This window comes from Girardinichthys multiradiatus, chromosome 14, assembly GCF_021462225.1.
Source record: "Girardinichthys multiradiatus isolate DD_20200921_A chromosome 14, DD_fGirMul_XY1, whole genome shotgun sequence".
Classification (NCBI taxonomy): Eukaryota; Metazoa; Chordata; class Actinopteri; order Cyprinodontiformes; family Goodeidae; genus Girardinichthys; species Girardinichthys multiradiatus.
Window position 1 is genome coordinate 18,478,168 of NC_061807.1, and position 15,405 is coordinate 18,493,572.

At 43.8% G+C, this 15,405-nt stretch overlaps 1 protein-coding gene across 1 annotated transcript in view; it reads right to left on the reverse strand.

The window, feature by feature from the left end:
* Positions 1 to 15,405, reverse strand: part of LOC124880460 (fibronectin-like) — a 22,173-nt gene continuing 6,768 nt past the window's right edge. The window contains exons 9-26 of the mRNA XM_047385582.1: positions 15,008 to 15,265; positions 14,458 to 14,715; positions 14,005 to 14,256; positions 13,444 to 13,701; positions 12,983 to 13,240; positions 9,173 to 9,430; positions 8,712 to 8,969; positions 8,162 to 8,419; positions 7,701 to 7,958; positions 3,904 to 4,161; positions 3,443 to 3,700; positions 2,882 to 3,139; positions 2,426 to 2,683; positions 1,655 to 1,909; positions 1,058 to 1,315; positions 708 to 713; positions 425 to 504; positions 1 to 330 (exon numbers count right to left, since the gene is read on the reverse strand). Of these exons, the coding sequence (XP_047241538.1) occupies positions 268 to 330; positions 425 to 504; positions 708 to 713; positions 1,058 to 1,315; positions 1,655 to 1,909; positions 2,426 to 2,683; positions 2,882 to 3,139; positions 3,443 to 3,700; positions 3,904 to 4,161; positions 7,701 to 7,958; positions 8,162 to 8,419; positions 8,712 to 8,969; positions 9,173 to 9,430; positions 12,983 to 13,240; positions 13,444 to 13,701; positions 14,005 to 14,256; positions 14,458 to 14,715; positions 15,008 to 15,265 (4,010 nt within the window). The 3' untranslated portion in view covers positions 1 to 267. The remainder of the gene's footprint in view (positions 331 to 424; positions 505 to 707; positions 714 to 1,057; positions 1,316 to 1,654; positions 1,910 to 2,425; positions 2,684 to 2,881; positions 3,140 to 3,442; positions 3,701 to 3,903; positions 4,162 to 7,700; positions 7,959 to 8,161; positions 8,420 to 8,711; positions 8,970 to 9,172; positions 9,431 to 12,982; positions 13,241 to 13,443; positions 13,702 to 14,004; positions 14,257 to 14,457; positions 14,716 to 15,007; positions 15,266 to 15,405) is intronic.

Consider the following 15,405-nt stretch of genomic DNA (forward strand, 5'->3'; position numbering starts at 1 on the left):
TTCATATTTCCCAAAACTTTATTTAAAGGCAACAAAATCACAAAACATATGTACATACTTGACCTATGACAATCCAACAAGATCTTAAGTGAAGTTGTGATTAACAAAAACAATTAAAAATGTCCCACCAGAGAAAAACTGTAAATGACAAGCTACATCAATTTCAAAATTTGTACATAATCTAAACCAGTTCAGATTTTATATTAGGGAAAAGAAACACAATAATGTTGATGATGAATTCTCTGTCATTTTACTTTTCCAGTGGTTTCATGGTTTTGAAGAAACAATTTTCATTGAAAACTGTGGCGGCAAATTATATTTTCTGAAGAGCTGGATTTAAAAACACAAATATACATGGGTCAAAGGGTAATAAAGACATAAACATCAAATAAAGTCAAAAAGTTGAAAGTGATACTGGTCTCACCTCTACCAAAGCATCTTCAACCTCTGATTCTGACATTGTGCTGCGACGCCTTAACCTCAAGTTCACTGACAAAACATAGTCTGTTGACAAGAAAATACACAATTCTAAGTAAAATAAAATTTTATAACATGATAGAAATCAAATAAATTGCATCAAGCATAATACAATAATTTCTTTTACATAAAATGTAAATGTTTGCAAATCAAATATTTCTAAATAAAAATATAATTATTTAAATAAGAAAAAGAAAAAGCAAGAAAAAACAACAAATTAATTTACTCACTTGGACCTGTTTGTTGGTCAAAGGAATGTCATGTTTTTTTGTTGACATAAAAACAAAGAAAAACATTTGAGTTTGATATCAGGTCCTTTTCCTTAATTTAAATCCCAAAATACAAAAATGTAAACTAATCCAAATTAAAATGAGAATCAATTGAGGAACAACGGAAAGATACTGCTCAGCACATAATGATTGATGGTGCTACAAAGAAGACTTTAAACAACAGTTTCCAGGGTCACAAATCATTCACAAAGAGCTACAATGAAATTCAAGCCATTAAAACCACTGAAACTTTCAATTCATGACAAATAATAAGTAGATCTGTTGCATTATGATGAGGTTAACGTTCTTACCAGTAGCTGCAAGGGTGCTGAATCCACTGCTTCTGACGTTCTCAAACACAGAGAAGAGAGTGAATGTGTAGTTTGTACGAGCAGTGAGTAATGAGACTGTGTGAGTTACTGGTCCATCTCCATCTGGTGAACTGATGAATGTTTCTGTGCCATTAAACTGGAGAACAAAACTGGTGGTGTTGTTGACTTTATTCCACTGCAGAGTGATACTGGTCTCATTTTGTGCTGATGGTCTGAAACCTTTTGCATTTGAAGGAGCTGAAAAATGATACCCAAATTATAAACAGATAACCACCATACCTATATTTCAAGTTATACCATAATTTCATTTTGCTCTAGATTGTTTTTAGCTTTTTTCTTTTTTTTTTTTACCATCGCCATATTAAAACCATCCCAGTTGTTAACTAAACTCAAAGGCCATTACAACATGTCGAGATACCTTTAGAACATAGTGCCTTGAAACTACTTATGAAATAAAGGTATGGAGCTAAACCACATGTTTATTGGCTTTGCATGTTGTAAGCAAATGTAAAAGATTACAAATTAAAAAATTAAAATATGGACAGATTTATGACACGGTGATCAGGAGGATCTTACCAGTGACTGTGATGATTCTGACTCCACTGCTTCTGACGTTCTCAAACACAGAGAAAAGAGTAAACGTGTATCTAGTTCCAGCAGTGAGAGATGAGACTGTGTATGTTACTGGTCCATCTCCATCTGGTGAACTGATGTCTCTCTCTATACCATTAAACCGGAGAACAAAGCCGACGTTGTTGATTTTATTCCACTGCAGAGTGATGCTAGTTTCATTTTGTCCTGATGTTCTGAAGTTTTCCGTATTTTGAGGAACTGTCAGAGAAAGGAATAAAACCTGGGATAGTTATTTAAACAACGCTGAAAAAAATATCCTGAATCCATTATAATTTAATAACAAACAAGTCGCTGCCATTAAAATCAAAAGTAAATTTACAATTACTAAAGAAACTTTTATACACATTTTTCATATGTGTGATGTGCATGAACCCTTGGAATGCAAGTTCTCTTATGAATGACTGCTGCATTAGGTGTGTGTATTATCCATGTGTCAATATTTGTGTGAACTGAATGTATACACAATATGTTGTTGAATATATAAAGCATGTGCTGATTGATAATGATTGTACTCGTACTCTTACTCATACTCGTCTTGTTCTGCTTGTCTGCGAACTCAGATTCTAATTAGAGAAATTATTTTGATCTTTGGAGTGTTGAGATTAATGGATGTAACAGTCTCTCCAAGGTGAAACATTAAGATTTCAAGTAAGAACTCTCCAACATCACTAACTGTGAAACATTTCAAAGCTTTAATGAAAGTAAATATCTTACCAGTCACCACAGCAATGCTGACTCCACTGCTTCTGACGTTCTCAAACACAGAGAAGAGAGTAAATGTGTATCTAGTTCCAGCAGTGAGAGATGAGACTGTGTGAGTTACTGGTCCATCTCCATCTGGTTCACTGATTAATGTCTCTGTGTCGTTAAACTGGAGAACAAAGCTGGTGTTGTTGTTGACTTTATTCCACTGCAGAGTGATGCTGGTCTCATCTTGTTTTGATGCCCTAAAGCCTTCAGCATTTTCAAGAGCTAAGAAGAACAATAAGATTAGAAATTATTCAACATAGAGTCTCAGATTCTGACTACAGAAATTATTTTCTTCCTTTGACTGTTGAGATTAATGCAAGCAACAGTTTCTCCAAGGTGAGCCATTCAGATTTCAGAACTCTCCAACAACATCACTAACTGTGAAACATTTCAAAGCTTTAATGAAAGTAAATATCTTACCAGTCACTGCAGCAATGCTGACTCCACTGCTTCTGATGTTCTCAAACACAGAGAAAAGAGTGAATGTGTATCTAGATCCAGCAATGAGAGATGGGACTGTCAGAGCTAGTGATCCATTTCCAGTTGGTGCCGCTACATTCAACTCTGTTCCATTATATCGGAGGATGAAGCTGACATTGTTATTGACTGGATCCCACTGTAGAGTGATACTGGTCTCATCCTGTCTCAACGATCTGAAGCCTTTTGCATTTTGAGGGGCTGAAAGAAATCAAAATGAGCCAAGTTTTCTCTTCAATTCATTCAACTTTTAGTGTTCCATTACATCGTAACATGTTTTATCTTAAAATCTGGGGTCATCAGCTTTCAATCCCTGCTGGTTGAAGCCTCTATTTTCTGGTTGTTTTTTCTCTCTCACCATTATGAAACTCTTTCAACATCTATTAACAATTTGGTAATAAATTCCCTATTTATGACCAAGGTGCCTCAAAGGACGGTTAATGATTCGGGAGGTAACACATTTTGCCTCGTTTGTTGACATATTAATGTGCTGAACATTCTTACCAGTGACAGCTGGGAGCTGAACTCCACTGCTTCTGACGTTCTCAAACACAGAGAAGAGAGTAAATGTGTATCTAGTTCCAGCAGTGAGAGATGAGACTGTATAGTTCACTGGTCCATCTCCATCTGGTCCACTGATGTTTGTCTCTGTGCCGTTAAACTGGAGAACAAAGCTGATGTTGTTGTTGACTTTATTCCACTGCAGAGTGATGCTGGTCTCATCTTGTTTTGATGCCCTAAAGCCTTCAGCATTTTCAAGAGCTAAGAAGAACAATAAGATTAGAAATTATTCAACATAGAGTCTCAGATTCTGACTACAGAAATTATTTTCTTCCTTTGACTGTTGAGATTAATGCAAGCAACAGCGTCTCCAAGGTGAGCCATTCAGATTTCAAGTCAGATCTCTCCAACAACATCACTAACTGTGAAACATGTCAAAGCTTTAATGAAAGTAAATATCTTACCAGTCACTGCAGCAATGCTGATTCCACTGCTTCTGATGCTCTCAAACACAGAGAAGAGAGTAAATGTGTATCTACTTCCAGCAGTGAGAGATGAGACTGTGTGAGTTACTGGTCCATCTCCATCTGGTGAACTGATGAATGTCTCTGTGCCGTTAAACTGGAGAACAAAGCTGGTGTTGTTGTTGACTTTATTCCACTGCAGAGTGATGCTGGTCTTATCTTGTGCTAATGGTCTAAAGCCTTTAGCATTTTCAGGAGCTGAGAGAAAAGAAGAACAAATAATTCATGCAATTTCCCTAAAATACCTTACGTCCTCATAAAATAAAAAATATTAAAATAGCCACTCCTTGATCCGCCACCTTAACGTGGTGGAGGGGTTAGAGTGCTCGAATGATCCTAGAGGCTATGTTGTCTGGGGCTTAAATGCCCCTGGTAGGGTCTCCAAACTTCAACAGGCCCGAGGTGACGGATCAGAAAAAGAGCTGTTCAAGACATCCTCTTTAGGACCATTATATCGAGGCATGCGAGGTCGTCTAGTACAACAGAAGCGGGTCCCACCCTGGAACCAAACATGGGGTCGGGACTTGTCGGAGAGCGCCTGGTGGCTGGGTTGCTCCTCGCGAGACCCGGCCGGGCAAAGCACGAACAAGAGACGCGAGGCCATCCCCCAGTGGGCCCAACACCTGCAGGTGGAACCATGAGGGATCAGTGCAAAGAGGATTGGGTGGCGGACGAAGGTGGAGACCTCGGCGGCCCGATTCCCAGATGCATATTGGCTCTAGGGACGTGGAATGTCACCTCGCTGGGGGGAAGGAGCCTGAGCTTTTGCGGGAGGTCGAGAGATATCAACTAGAAATAGTCAGGCTCAACTTCATGCACAGCGTGGACTCTGGAACCCATCTCCTTGAGAGGGGTTGGACTCTCTTCTACTCTTGAGTGACCCAAGGGTAGAGGCGGCCGGCTTAGGTGGGTTTGCTTGATGCCCCCAGCTCAGATGTCTCCTGTTGAGGTTTACCCCAGTGAATGAAAGGGTCGCATCCCTGCGCCTTCGGGTTAGGGACAGGTCTCTGACTGTCGTTTTGGCCTACGGGCCGAGCAGTAGTGCAGAGTACCCTGCAAACTTGGCGTCGCTGTCGGGGGTGCCGAATAGTGCCCTTCTCAGGGACTCCATTATTCTGCTGGGGGACTTCAACGCCCACGTGGGAAACGACAGGGACATCTGGAGAGGCGTGATCGGATGGAATGGCCTCCCCGATCTGAATTTGAGAAGTGTTTCATTATTGGACTTTTGTGCTAGTCACGGATTGTCCATAATAAACACCATTTTCAGCATAAGGGCGTCCATCAGTGCATTTGGCACCAGGACACACTAGGTAGGAGGTCAAGGATCGACTTTGTTGTTGTGTCGTCAGACCTATGGTGACATGTGCTGGACACTCGGGTGAAGAGAGGGGCTGAACTGTCCACTGATCACTACCTGGTGGTGTGTTGGATCCACTGGAGGAGGGGATAGACGGACAGACTTGGCAGGCCCAAGCGCATAGTGAGGGTCTGCTGGGAATGTCTGGCAGAGCCATCGGCCAGGGATGTATTTAACTCCCACCTTTGGGAGAGCTTTGACCAGATTCTGAGGGATGTTGGAGACATAGAGTCCGAGTGAACCATGTTCTCCGCATCTATCGTCGACGCTGTTGCCTGAATCTGCGGCTCTAAGGTGTACGGTGCCTGTCGCCGCAGCAATCCCCGAACCCGGTGGTGGACACACCACCCGGCAGTAAGGGACGCTGTCAAGCTGAAGAAGGAGTCCTATCGGCTGTGGTTGGCTTGTGGGACTCCTTAGGTGGCTGACGGGTACTGTGAGGTCAAGCATGCCGTGGTCCGGGCTGTGGCTGAGGCAAAAACACGGGCCTGGAATTAGTACGGTGAGGCCATGGAGAAGGACTACCGGTTTGCCTTGAAGCGATTCTGGCAAACCGTTCGGCGACTCAGGAGGGGGAAGCAGTGCTTCACCAACATTGTTTACAGTGGGGGTGGGAGGCTGCTGACCTCAACTGGGGACATTATCGGGCGGTGGAAGGAGTACTTCGAGTATCTCCTCAATCACGCATTCCTTGGCGGAAACAGACTGGGGACTCGGGGTTAGACTCTTTCATCACCCAGGCTGCAGTCACCGAGGTAGTTAAAAAGCTCCATGGAGGCAGGACTTCGGGGGTGGATAAGATCCGCCCTGAGTACCTCAAGTATCTGGATGTTGTGGAGCTGTCGTGGGTGACACGCCTCTTCAACATTGGGTGGCGGTCAGGGACAGTGCCTCTGGACTGGCAGACGTGGTGGTGGTCCCCCTTCATAAGAAGGGTAACCGGAGGGTGTGTTCCAACTACAGGGGGAATCACACTTCTCAGCTTCCCTGGTAAGGCCTAGGGTAGGGTTTTGGAAAAGGGAGTCCGGCCGATAGTCAAACCTCGGCTTCAGGAGGAGCAGTGTGGTTTTTTTAACACTGGACCAGCTGTATACCCTCTACAGGGTACTCGAGGGTTCATGAGAGTTTTTCCAACCGGTCCACATGTGTTTTGTGGACCTGGAGAAGGCATTCAACTGTGTCCTTCGTAGTGCTTTGTGGGGAGTCCTCCAGGAGTATGGAATTGGGGGCCATCTGGTCTCTGTACAAGCAGAGCAGGAGTTTGGTCTGGATTGCTGGCACTAAGTCAGACCTGTTCCCAGTGCATGTTGGACTCCGCCAGGGCTGCCCTTTGTCACCGGTCCTGTTCATAACTTTTATGGACAGGATTTCTAGACGCAGCCAAGGGCTGGAGGGAGTCTGGTTTAGGGACCAGTGGATTTTGTCTCTTCTATTGCAGATGACGTGGTCCTGCTGGCCCCCTCTAGCCAATACCCACAGCATGTGCTAGGGCGGTTCGCAGCCGAGTGTGAAGCGGCTGGGATGAAGATCAGCTCCTCCAATGCCGAGGCCATGGTTCTCGACGGGAAAAAGTTGGCTTGTCCTCTTCAGGTTGGAGGGGAGTTCCTGCCTCAAGTGGAGGAGTTCAAGTATCTCAAGGTCTTGTTCACGATTGAAGGAAGAATGGAGCAGGAGATCGACAGATGGATCGGTGTGGCTGGAGGAGGTGTCTAGGGAAAGGGACGTCTGGGGGTCTCTGGTGAGTCTGCTGCCCCCACGACCCGGTCCCGGATAAAGCGGAAGACAACGAGTACGAGTACTATTAACATAGATATATAAATATCTATTTACATGAACTGTCATTCTATCTTTATCCATATAACATTTCACTTAAATACAAATCTTCTGCAACTAACATATTTTCATTAAATTCTAATATAGGCAAACAAATCTGGCAACAAAACACGCTAAGTTCAAAATTTAAACAATGCAGGTATTTAAGATTACAGAGATTTTCATTTTTTTTAATCTGCTACCAGAAAGTAAAGAGGTTGATTTTCAGACACAAGAGGTATTTGCATAATGATATAAAAAGCCATATAATAATGGAGCATGAAGTCTCTTACTAAATAACTTGATAAAATACCCAAAGAATATGTATAACTATCAACGGTATACAGACGCTTTCTATCTTTTAAACCTGAATGTTTCCATTTTGCATCTAAACACAATTTTATTAATGCACAAAGATGAGTTCTTCAAGACTGAATCAAAGTGTTGCTGTCAATATGAATATCTGTGGCTCACTGGATTTTATCAAAAGGAGAAAGGAACTGGACAATTAACAATAATGTACATAGAAAATATGTGTTTAGTGTAAAGCTAAGAGTTATCTCACCAGTAGCAATGGTGATGTTTACAGCACTGCTTCTAACATTCATAAACACATGGTAGAGTATGAATGTATATTTAGTTCCAGCAGTGAGATATAAGACTGTGTGAGCTACTGGTCCATCTCCATCTGGTGCACTGATGTTTGTCTCTGTGCCGTTCAACTGGAGAACAAAGCTGATGTTGTTGTTGACTTTATTCCACTGCAGAGTGATGCTGGTCTCATCTTGTTTTGATGCTCTGAAGCCTTCAGCATTTTCAGGAGCTAAGACAATTAATAAGATTAGAAATTATTCAACATAGAGTCTCAGATTCTGACTACAGAAATTATTTTCCTCCTTTGACTGTTGAGATTAATGCATGCAGCAGTTTCTCCAAGCAGAGACGTTCAGATTTCAAGTCAGAAATCTCCAACAACATCACTAACTGTGAAACATTTCAAAGTTTTAATTAAATCAAATATCTTACCAGTCACTGCAGCAATGCTGACTCCACTGCTTCTGATGTTCTCAAACACAGAGAAGAGAGTGAATGTGTATCTAGATCCAGCAGTGAGAGATGAGACTGTCAGAGCTAGTGGTCCATTTCCAGTTGGTGCCGCTACATTCAACTCTGTTCCATTATATCGGAGGATGAAGCTGACATTGTTATTGACTGGATCCCACTGTAGAGTGATACTGGTCTCATCCTGTCTCAACGATATGAAGCCTTCGGCATTTTGAGGGGCTGAAAGAAATCAAAATGGGCTAAGTTTTCTCTTCAATTTATTCAACTTTTATTGTTCCATTACATCGTAACATGTTTTATCTTAAAATCTGAGGTCATCCCTGCTGGTTGAAGCCTCTATTTTCTGGTTGTTTTTTCTCTCTCACCATTATGAAACTCTTTCAACATCTATTAACAATTTGGGAATGAATTCCCTGTTTATGACCAAGGTGCCTCAAAGGACGGTTAATGATTAGGGAGGTAACACATTTTGCCTCGGTTGTTGACATATTAATGTGCTGAACATTCTTACCAGTGACAGCTGGGAGCTGAACTCCACTGCTTCTGACGTTCTCAAACACAGAGAAGAGAGTAAATGTGTATCTAGTTCCAGCAGTGAGAGATGAGACTGTGTGAGTTACTGGTCCATCTCCATCTGGTTCACTGATGTTTGTCTCTGTGCCGTTAAACTGGAGAACAAAGCTGATGTTGTTGTTGACTTTATTCCAATGCAGAGTGATGCTGGTCTCATCTTGTTTTGATGCCCTAAAGCCTTCAGCATTTTCAGGAGCTAAGAAGAACAATAAGATTAGAAATTATTCAACATAGAGTCTCAGATTCTGACTACAGAAGTTATTTTCTTCCTTTGACTGTTGAGATTAATGCATGCCACAGTTTCGCCAAGGTGAGCCATTCAGATTTCAAGTCAGATCTCTCCAACAACATCACTAACTGTGAAACATTTCAAAACTTTAATGAAAGTAAATATCTTACCAGTCACTGCAGCAATGCTGACTCCACTGCTTCTGACGTTCTCAAACACAGAGAAGAGAGTGAATGTGTATCTACTTCCAGCAGTGAGAGATGAGACTGTGTGAGTTACTGGTCCATCTCCATCTGGTGAACTGATGAATGTCTCTGTGCCGTTAAACTGGAGAACAAAGCTGGTGTTGTTGTTGACTTTATTCCACTGTAGAGTGATGCTGGTCTCATCTTGTGCTGATGGTCTAAAGCCTTTAGCATTTTCAGGAGCTGAGAGAAAAGAAGAACAAATAATTCATGCAATTTCCCTAAAATACCTTACTTCCTCATAAAATAAAAAATATTAAAATAGCCACTCCTTGATCCGCCACCTTAACATGGTGGAGGGGTTAGAGTGCTCGAATGATCCTAGAGGCTATGTTGTCTGGGGCTTAAATGCCCCTGGTAGGGTCTCCAAACGTCAACAGGCTCGAGTTGACGGATCAGAAAAAGAGCAGTTCAAGACATCCTCATTAGGACCATTATATCGAGGCATGCGAGGTCATCTAGTACGACGGAGGCGGGTCCCACCCTGGAACCAAACATGGGGTCGGGACTTGTCGGAGAGCGCCTGGTGGCTGGGTTGCTCCTCGCGAGACCCGGCCGGGCAAAGCACGAACAAGAGATGCGAGGCCATCCCCCAGTGGGCCCAACACCTGCAGGTGGAACCATGAGGGATCAGTGCAAAGAGTATTGGATGGCGGACGAAGGTGGAGACCTCGGCGGCCCGATCCCCAGATGCATAGGTTGGCTCTAGGGACGTGGAATGTCACCTCGCTGGGGGGAAGGAGCCTGAGCTTGTGCGGGAGGTCGAGAGATATTGACTAGAAATAGTCGGGCTCAACTTCATGCACAGCGTGGACTCTGGAACCCATATCCTTGAGAGGGGTTGGACTCCCTTCTACTCTGGAGTGACCCAAGGGTAGAGGCGGCCGGCTTAGGTGGGTTTGCTTGATGCCCCCAGCTCAGCTGTCTCGTGTTTAGGTTTACCCCAGTGAATGAAAGGGTCGCATCCCTGCGCCTTCGGGTTAGGGACAGGTCTCTGACTGTTGTTTTGGCCTACGGGCCGAGCAGTAGTGCAGAGTACCCTGCAAACTTGGCGTCGCTGTCAGGGGTGCCGGATAGTGCCCCTCTCAGGGACTCCATTATTCTGCTGGGGGACTTCAACGCCCACGTGGGAAACGACAGGGACATCTGGAGAGGCGTAATCGGATGGAATGGCCTCCCCGATCTGAATTTGAGAAGTGTTTCATTATTGGACTTTTGTGCTAGTCACGGATTGTCCATAATAAACACCATTTTCAGCATAAGGGCGTCCATCAGTGCATTTGGCACCAGGACCCACTAGGCAGGAGGTCGACGATCGACTTTGTTGTTGTGTCGTCAGACCTATGGCCACATGTGCTGGACACTCGGGTGAAGAGAGGGGCTGAACTGTCCACTGATCACCACCTGGTGGTGTGTTGTATCCACTGGAGGAGGGGAAAGACAGACAGACTTGGCAGGCCCAAGCGCATAGTGAGGGTCTGCTGGGAACGTCTGGCAGAGCCATCGGCCAGGGATGTATTTAACTCCCACCTTTGAGAGAGCTTTGACCAGATTCTGAGGGATGTTGGAGACATAGAGTCCGAGTGAACCATGTTCTCCACATCTATCGTCGACGCTGTTGCCTGTAGTTGCGGCTCTATGGTGTACGGTGCCTGTCGCCGCAGCAATCCCTGAACCCGGTGGTGGACACACCACCCGGCAGTAAGGGACGCTGTCAAGCTGAAGAAGGAGTCCTATCGGCTGTGGTTGGCTTGTGGAACTCCTTAGGTGGCTGACGGGTACTGTGAGTTCAAGCATGCCGTGGCCCGGGCTGTGGCTGAGGCAAAAACTCGGGCCTGGAATTAGTACGGTGAGGCCATGGAGAAGGACTACCGGTTTGCCTCGAAGCGATTCTGGCAAACCATCCGGCGCCTCAGGAGGGGGAAGGAGTGCTTCGCCAACACTGTTTACAGTGGTGGTGGGAGGCTGCTGACCTCGACTGGGGACATTATTGGGCGGTGGAAGGAGTACTTCGAGTATCTCCTCAATCACGCATTCCTTGGCGGAAACAGACTGGGGACTTGGGGTTAGACTCTTTCATCACCCAGGCTGCAGTCACCGAGGTAGTTAAAAAGCTTCATGGAGGCAGGACTTCGGGGGTGGATAAGATCAGCCCTGAGTACCTCAAGTATCTGGTTGTTGTGGAGCTGTCGTGGTTGACATGCCTCTTCAACATTGGGTGGCGGTCAGGGACAGTGCCTCTGGACTGGCAGACGTGGTGGTGGTCCCACTTCGTAAGAAGGGTAACCGGAGAGTGTGTTTCAACTACAGGGGGATCACACTTCTCAGCCTCCCTGGTAAGGCCTAGGGTAGGGTATTGGAAAAGGGAGTCCGGCCGATAGTCGAACCTCGGCTTCAGGAGGAGCAGTGTGGTTTTCGTCCCGGCCGTATAACACTGGACCAGCTGTATACCCTCTACAGGGTACTCGAGGGTTCATGAGAGTTTTTCCAATCGGTCCACATGTGTTTTGTGGACCTGGAGAAGGCATTCGACTGTGTCCTTCGTAGTGCCTTGTGGGGAGTCCTCCAGGAGTATGGAATTCGGGGCCATCTGGTCTCTGTACAAGCATAGCAGGAGTTTGGTCTGGATTGCTGGCACTAAGTCAGACCTGTTCCCAGTGCATGTTGGACTCCGCCAGGGCTGCCCTTTGTCACCGGTCCTGTTCATAACTTTTATGGACAGGATTTCTAGACGCAGCCAAGGGCCGGAGGGGGTCTGGTTTGGGAACCAGTGGATTTTGTCTCTTCTATTGCAGATGACGTGGTCCTGCTGGCCCCCTCTAGCCAATACCCACAGCATGTGCTAGGGCGGTTCGCAGTTGAGTGTGAAGCGGCTGGGATGAAGATCAGCTCCTCCAATGCCGAGGCCATGGTTCTCGACGGGAAAAAGGTGGCTTGTCCTCTTCAGGTTGGAGGGGAGTTCCTGCCTCAAGTGGAGGAGTTCAAGTATCTCAAGGTCTTGTTCACGATTGAAGGAAGAATGGAGCAGGAGATCGACAGATGGATCGGTGTGGCTGGAGGAGGTGTCTTGGGAAAGGGACGTCTGGGGGTCTCTGGTGAGTCTGCTGCCCCCACGACCCGGTCCCGGATAAAGCGGAAGACAACGACTACGAGTACTATTAACATAGATATATAAATATCTATTTACATGAACTGTCATTCTATCTTTATCCGTATAACATTTCACTTAAATACAAATCTTCTGCAACTAACATATTTTCATTAAATTCTAATATAGGCAAACAAATCTGGCAACAAAACACGCTAAGTTCAAAATTTAAACAATGCAGGTATTTAAGATTACAGAGATTTTCATTTTTTTTTATCTGCTACCAGAAAGAAAAGAGGTTGATTTTCAGACACAAGAGGTATTTGCAGAATGATATAAAAAGCCATATAATAATGGAGCATGAAGTCTCTTACTAAATAACTTGATAAAATACCCAAAGAATATGTATAACTATCAACTGTATACAGATGCTTTCTATCTTTTAACCCTGAATGTTTCCATTTTGCATCTAAACACAAATTCTATTAATGCACAAAGATGAGTTCTTCAAGACTGAATCAAAGTGTTGCTGTCAATATGAATATCTGTGGCTCACTGAATTTTATCAAAAGGAGAAAGGAACTGGACAATTAACTATAATGTACATAGAAAATATGTGTTTAGTGTAAAGCTAAGAGTTATCTCACCAGTAGCAACGGTGATGTTTACAGCACTGCTTCTAACATTCATAAACACATGGTAGAGTATGAATGTATATTTAGTTCCAGCAGTGAGATATAAGACTGTGTGAGGTACTGGTCCATCTCCATCTGGTGCACTGATGTTTGTCTCTGTGCCGTTAAACTGGAGAACAAAGCTGACGTTGTTGTTGACTTTATTCCACTGCAGAGTGATGCTGGTCTCATCTTGTTTTGATGCTCTGAAGCCTTCAGCATTTTCAGGAGCTAAGACAAACAATAAGATTAGAAATTATTCAACATAGAGTCTCAGATTCTGACTACAGAAATTATTTTCTTCCTTTGACTGTTGAGATTAATGCATGCAGCAGTTTCTCCAAGCGGAGACGTTCAGATTTCAAGTCAGAACTCTCCAACAACATTAGTAAATGTGAAACATTTCAAAGCTTTAATGAAAGTAAATATCCTACCAGTCACTGCAGCAATGCTGGCTCCACTGCTTCTGATGTTCTCAAACACAGAGAAGAGAGTGAATGTGTATCTAGATCCAGCAGTGAGAGATGGGACTGTCAGAGCTAGTGGTCCATTCCCAGTTGGTGCCGCTACATTCAACTCTGTTCCATCATATCGGAGGATGAAGCTGACATTGTTATTGACTGGATCCCACTGTAGAGTGATACTGGTCTCATCCTGTCTCAACGATATGAAGCCTTCGGCATTTTGAGGGGCTGAAAGAAATCAAAATGAGCTAAATTTTCTCTTCAATTCATTCCACTTTAAGTGTTCCATTACATCGTAACATGTTTTATCTTAAAATCTGAGGTCATCAGCTTTCAATCCCTGCTGGTTGAAGCCTCTATTTTCTGGTTGTTGTTTCCCTCTCAGCATTATGAAACTCTTTCAACATCTATGAACAATTTGGTAATAAATTCCCTGTTTATGACCAAGGAGCCTCAAAGGACGGTTAATGATTAGGGAGGTAACAAATTTTGCCTCGGTTGTTGACATATTAATGTGCTGAACATTCTTACCAGTGACAGCTGGGAGCTGAACTCCACTGCTTCTGACGTTCTCAAACACAGAGAAGAGAGTAAATGTGTATCTAGTTCCAGCAATGAGAGATGAGACTGTATAGTTCACTGGTCCATCTCCATCTGGTGCACTGATGTTTGTCTCTGTGCCGTTAAACTGGAGAAAAAAGCTGACGTTGACTTTATTCCACTGCAGAGTGATGCTCGTCTCATCTTGTTTTGATGCCTTGAAGCCTTCAGCATTTTCAGGAGCTAAGAAGAACAATAAGATTAGACATTTTTCAACAGAGTCTCAGATTCTGACTACAGAAATTATTTTCTTCCTTTGACTGTTGAGATTAATGCATGCCAAAGTTTCCCCACGGTGAGCCGTTCAGATTTTAAGTCGGAACTCTCCAACAACATCACTAACTGTGAAACATTTCAAAGCTTTAATGAAAGTAAATATCTTACCAGTCACTGCAGCAATGCTGACTCCACTGCTTCTGACGTTCTCAAACACAGAGAAGAGAGTGAATGTGTATCTAGATCCAGCAATGAGAGATGGGACTGTCAGAGCTAGTGATCCATTCCCAGTTGGTGCCGCTACATTCAACTCTGTTCCATTATATTGGAGGATGAAGCTGACATTGTTATTGACTGGATCCCACTGTAGAGTGATACTGGTCTCATCCTGTCTCAACGATCTGAAGCCTTCTGCATTTTGGGGGGCTGAAAGAAATCAAAATGGGCTAAGTTTTCTCTTCAATTTATTCAACTTTTATTGTTCCATTACATCGTAACATGTTTTATCTTAAAATCTGAGGTAATCCCTGCTGGTTGAAGCCTCTATTTTCTGGTTGTTTTTTCTCTCTCACCATTATGAAACTCTCTCAACATCTATTAACAATTTGGGAATAAATTCCCTATTTATGACCAAGGTGCCTCAAAGGACGGTTAATGATTAGGGAGGTAACAAGTTTTGCCTCGGTTGTTGACATATTAATGTGCTGAATATTCTTACCAGTAACAGCTGGGAGCTGAACTCCACTGCTTCTGACGTTCTCAAACACAGAGAAGAGAGTAAATGTATATCTAGTTCCAGCAGTGAGAGATGAGACTGTATAGTTCACTGGTCCATCTCCATCTGGTGCACTGATGTTTGTCTCTGTGCCGTTAAACTGGAGAACAAAGCTGATGTTGTTGTTGACTTTATTCCACTGCAGAGTGATGCTGGTCTCATCTTGTTTTGATGCCTTGAAGCCTTCAGCATTTTCAGGAGCTAAGAAGAACAATAAGATTAGACAATTTTAAACATAGAGTCTCAGATTCTGACTACAGAAGTTATTTTCTTCCTTTGACTGTTGAGATTAATGCATGCCACAGTTTCGCCAAGGCGAGTCATTCAGATTTTAAGTCAGA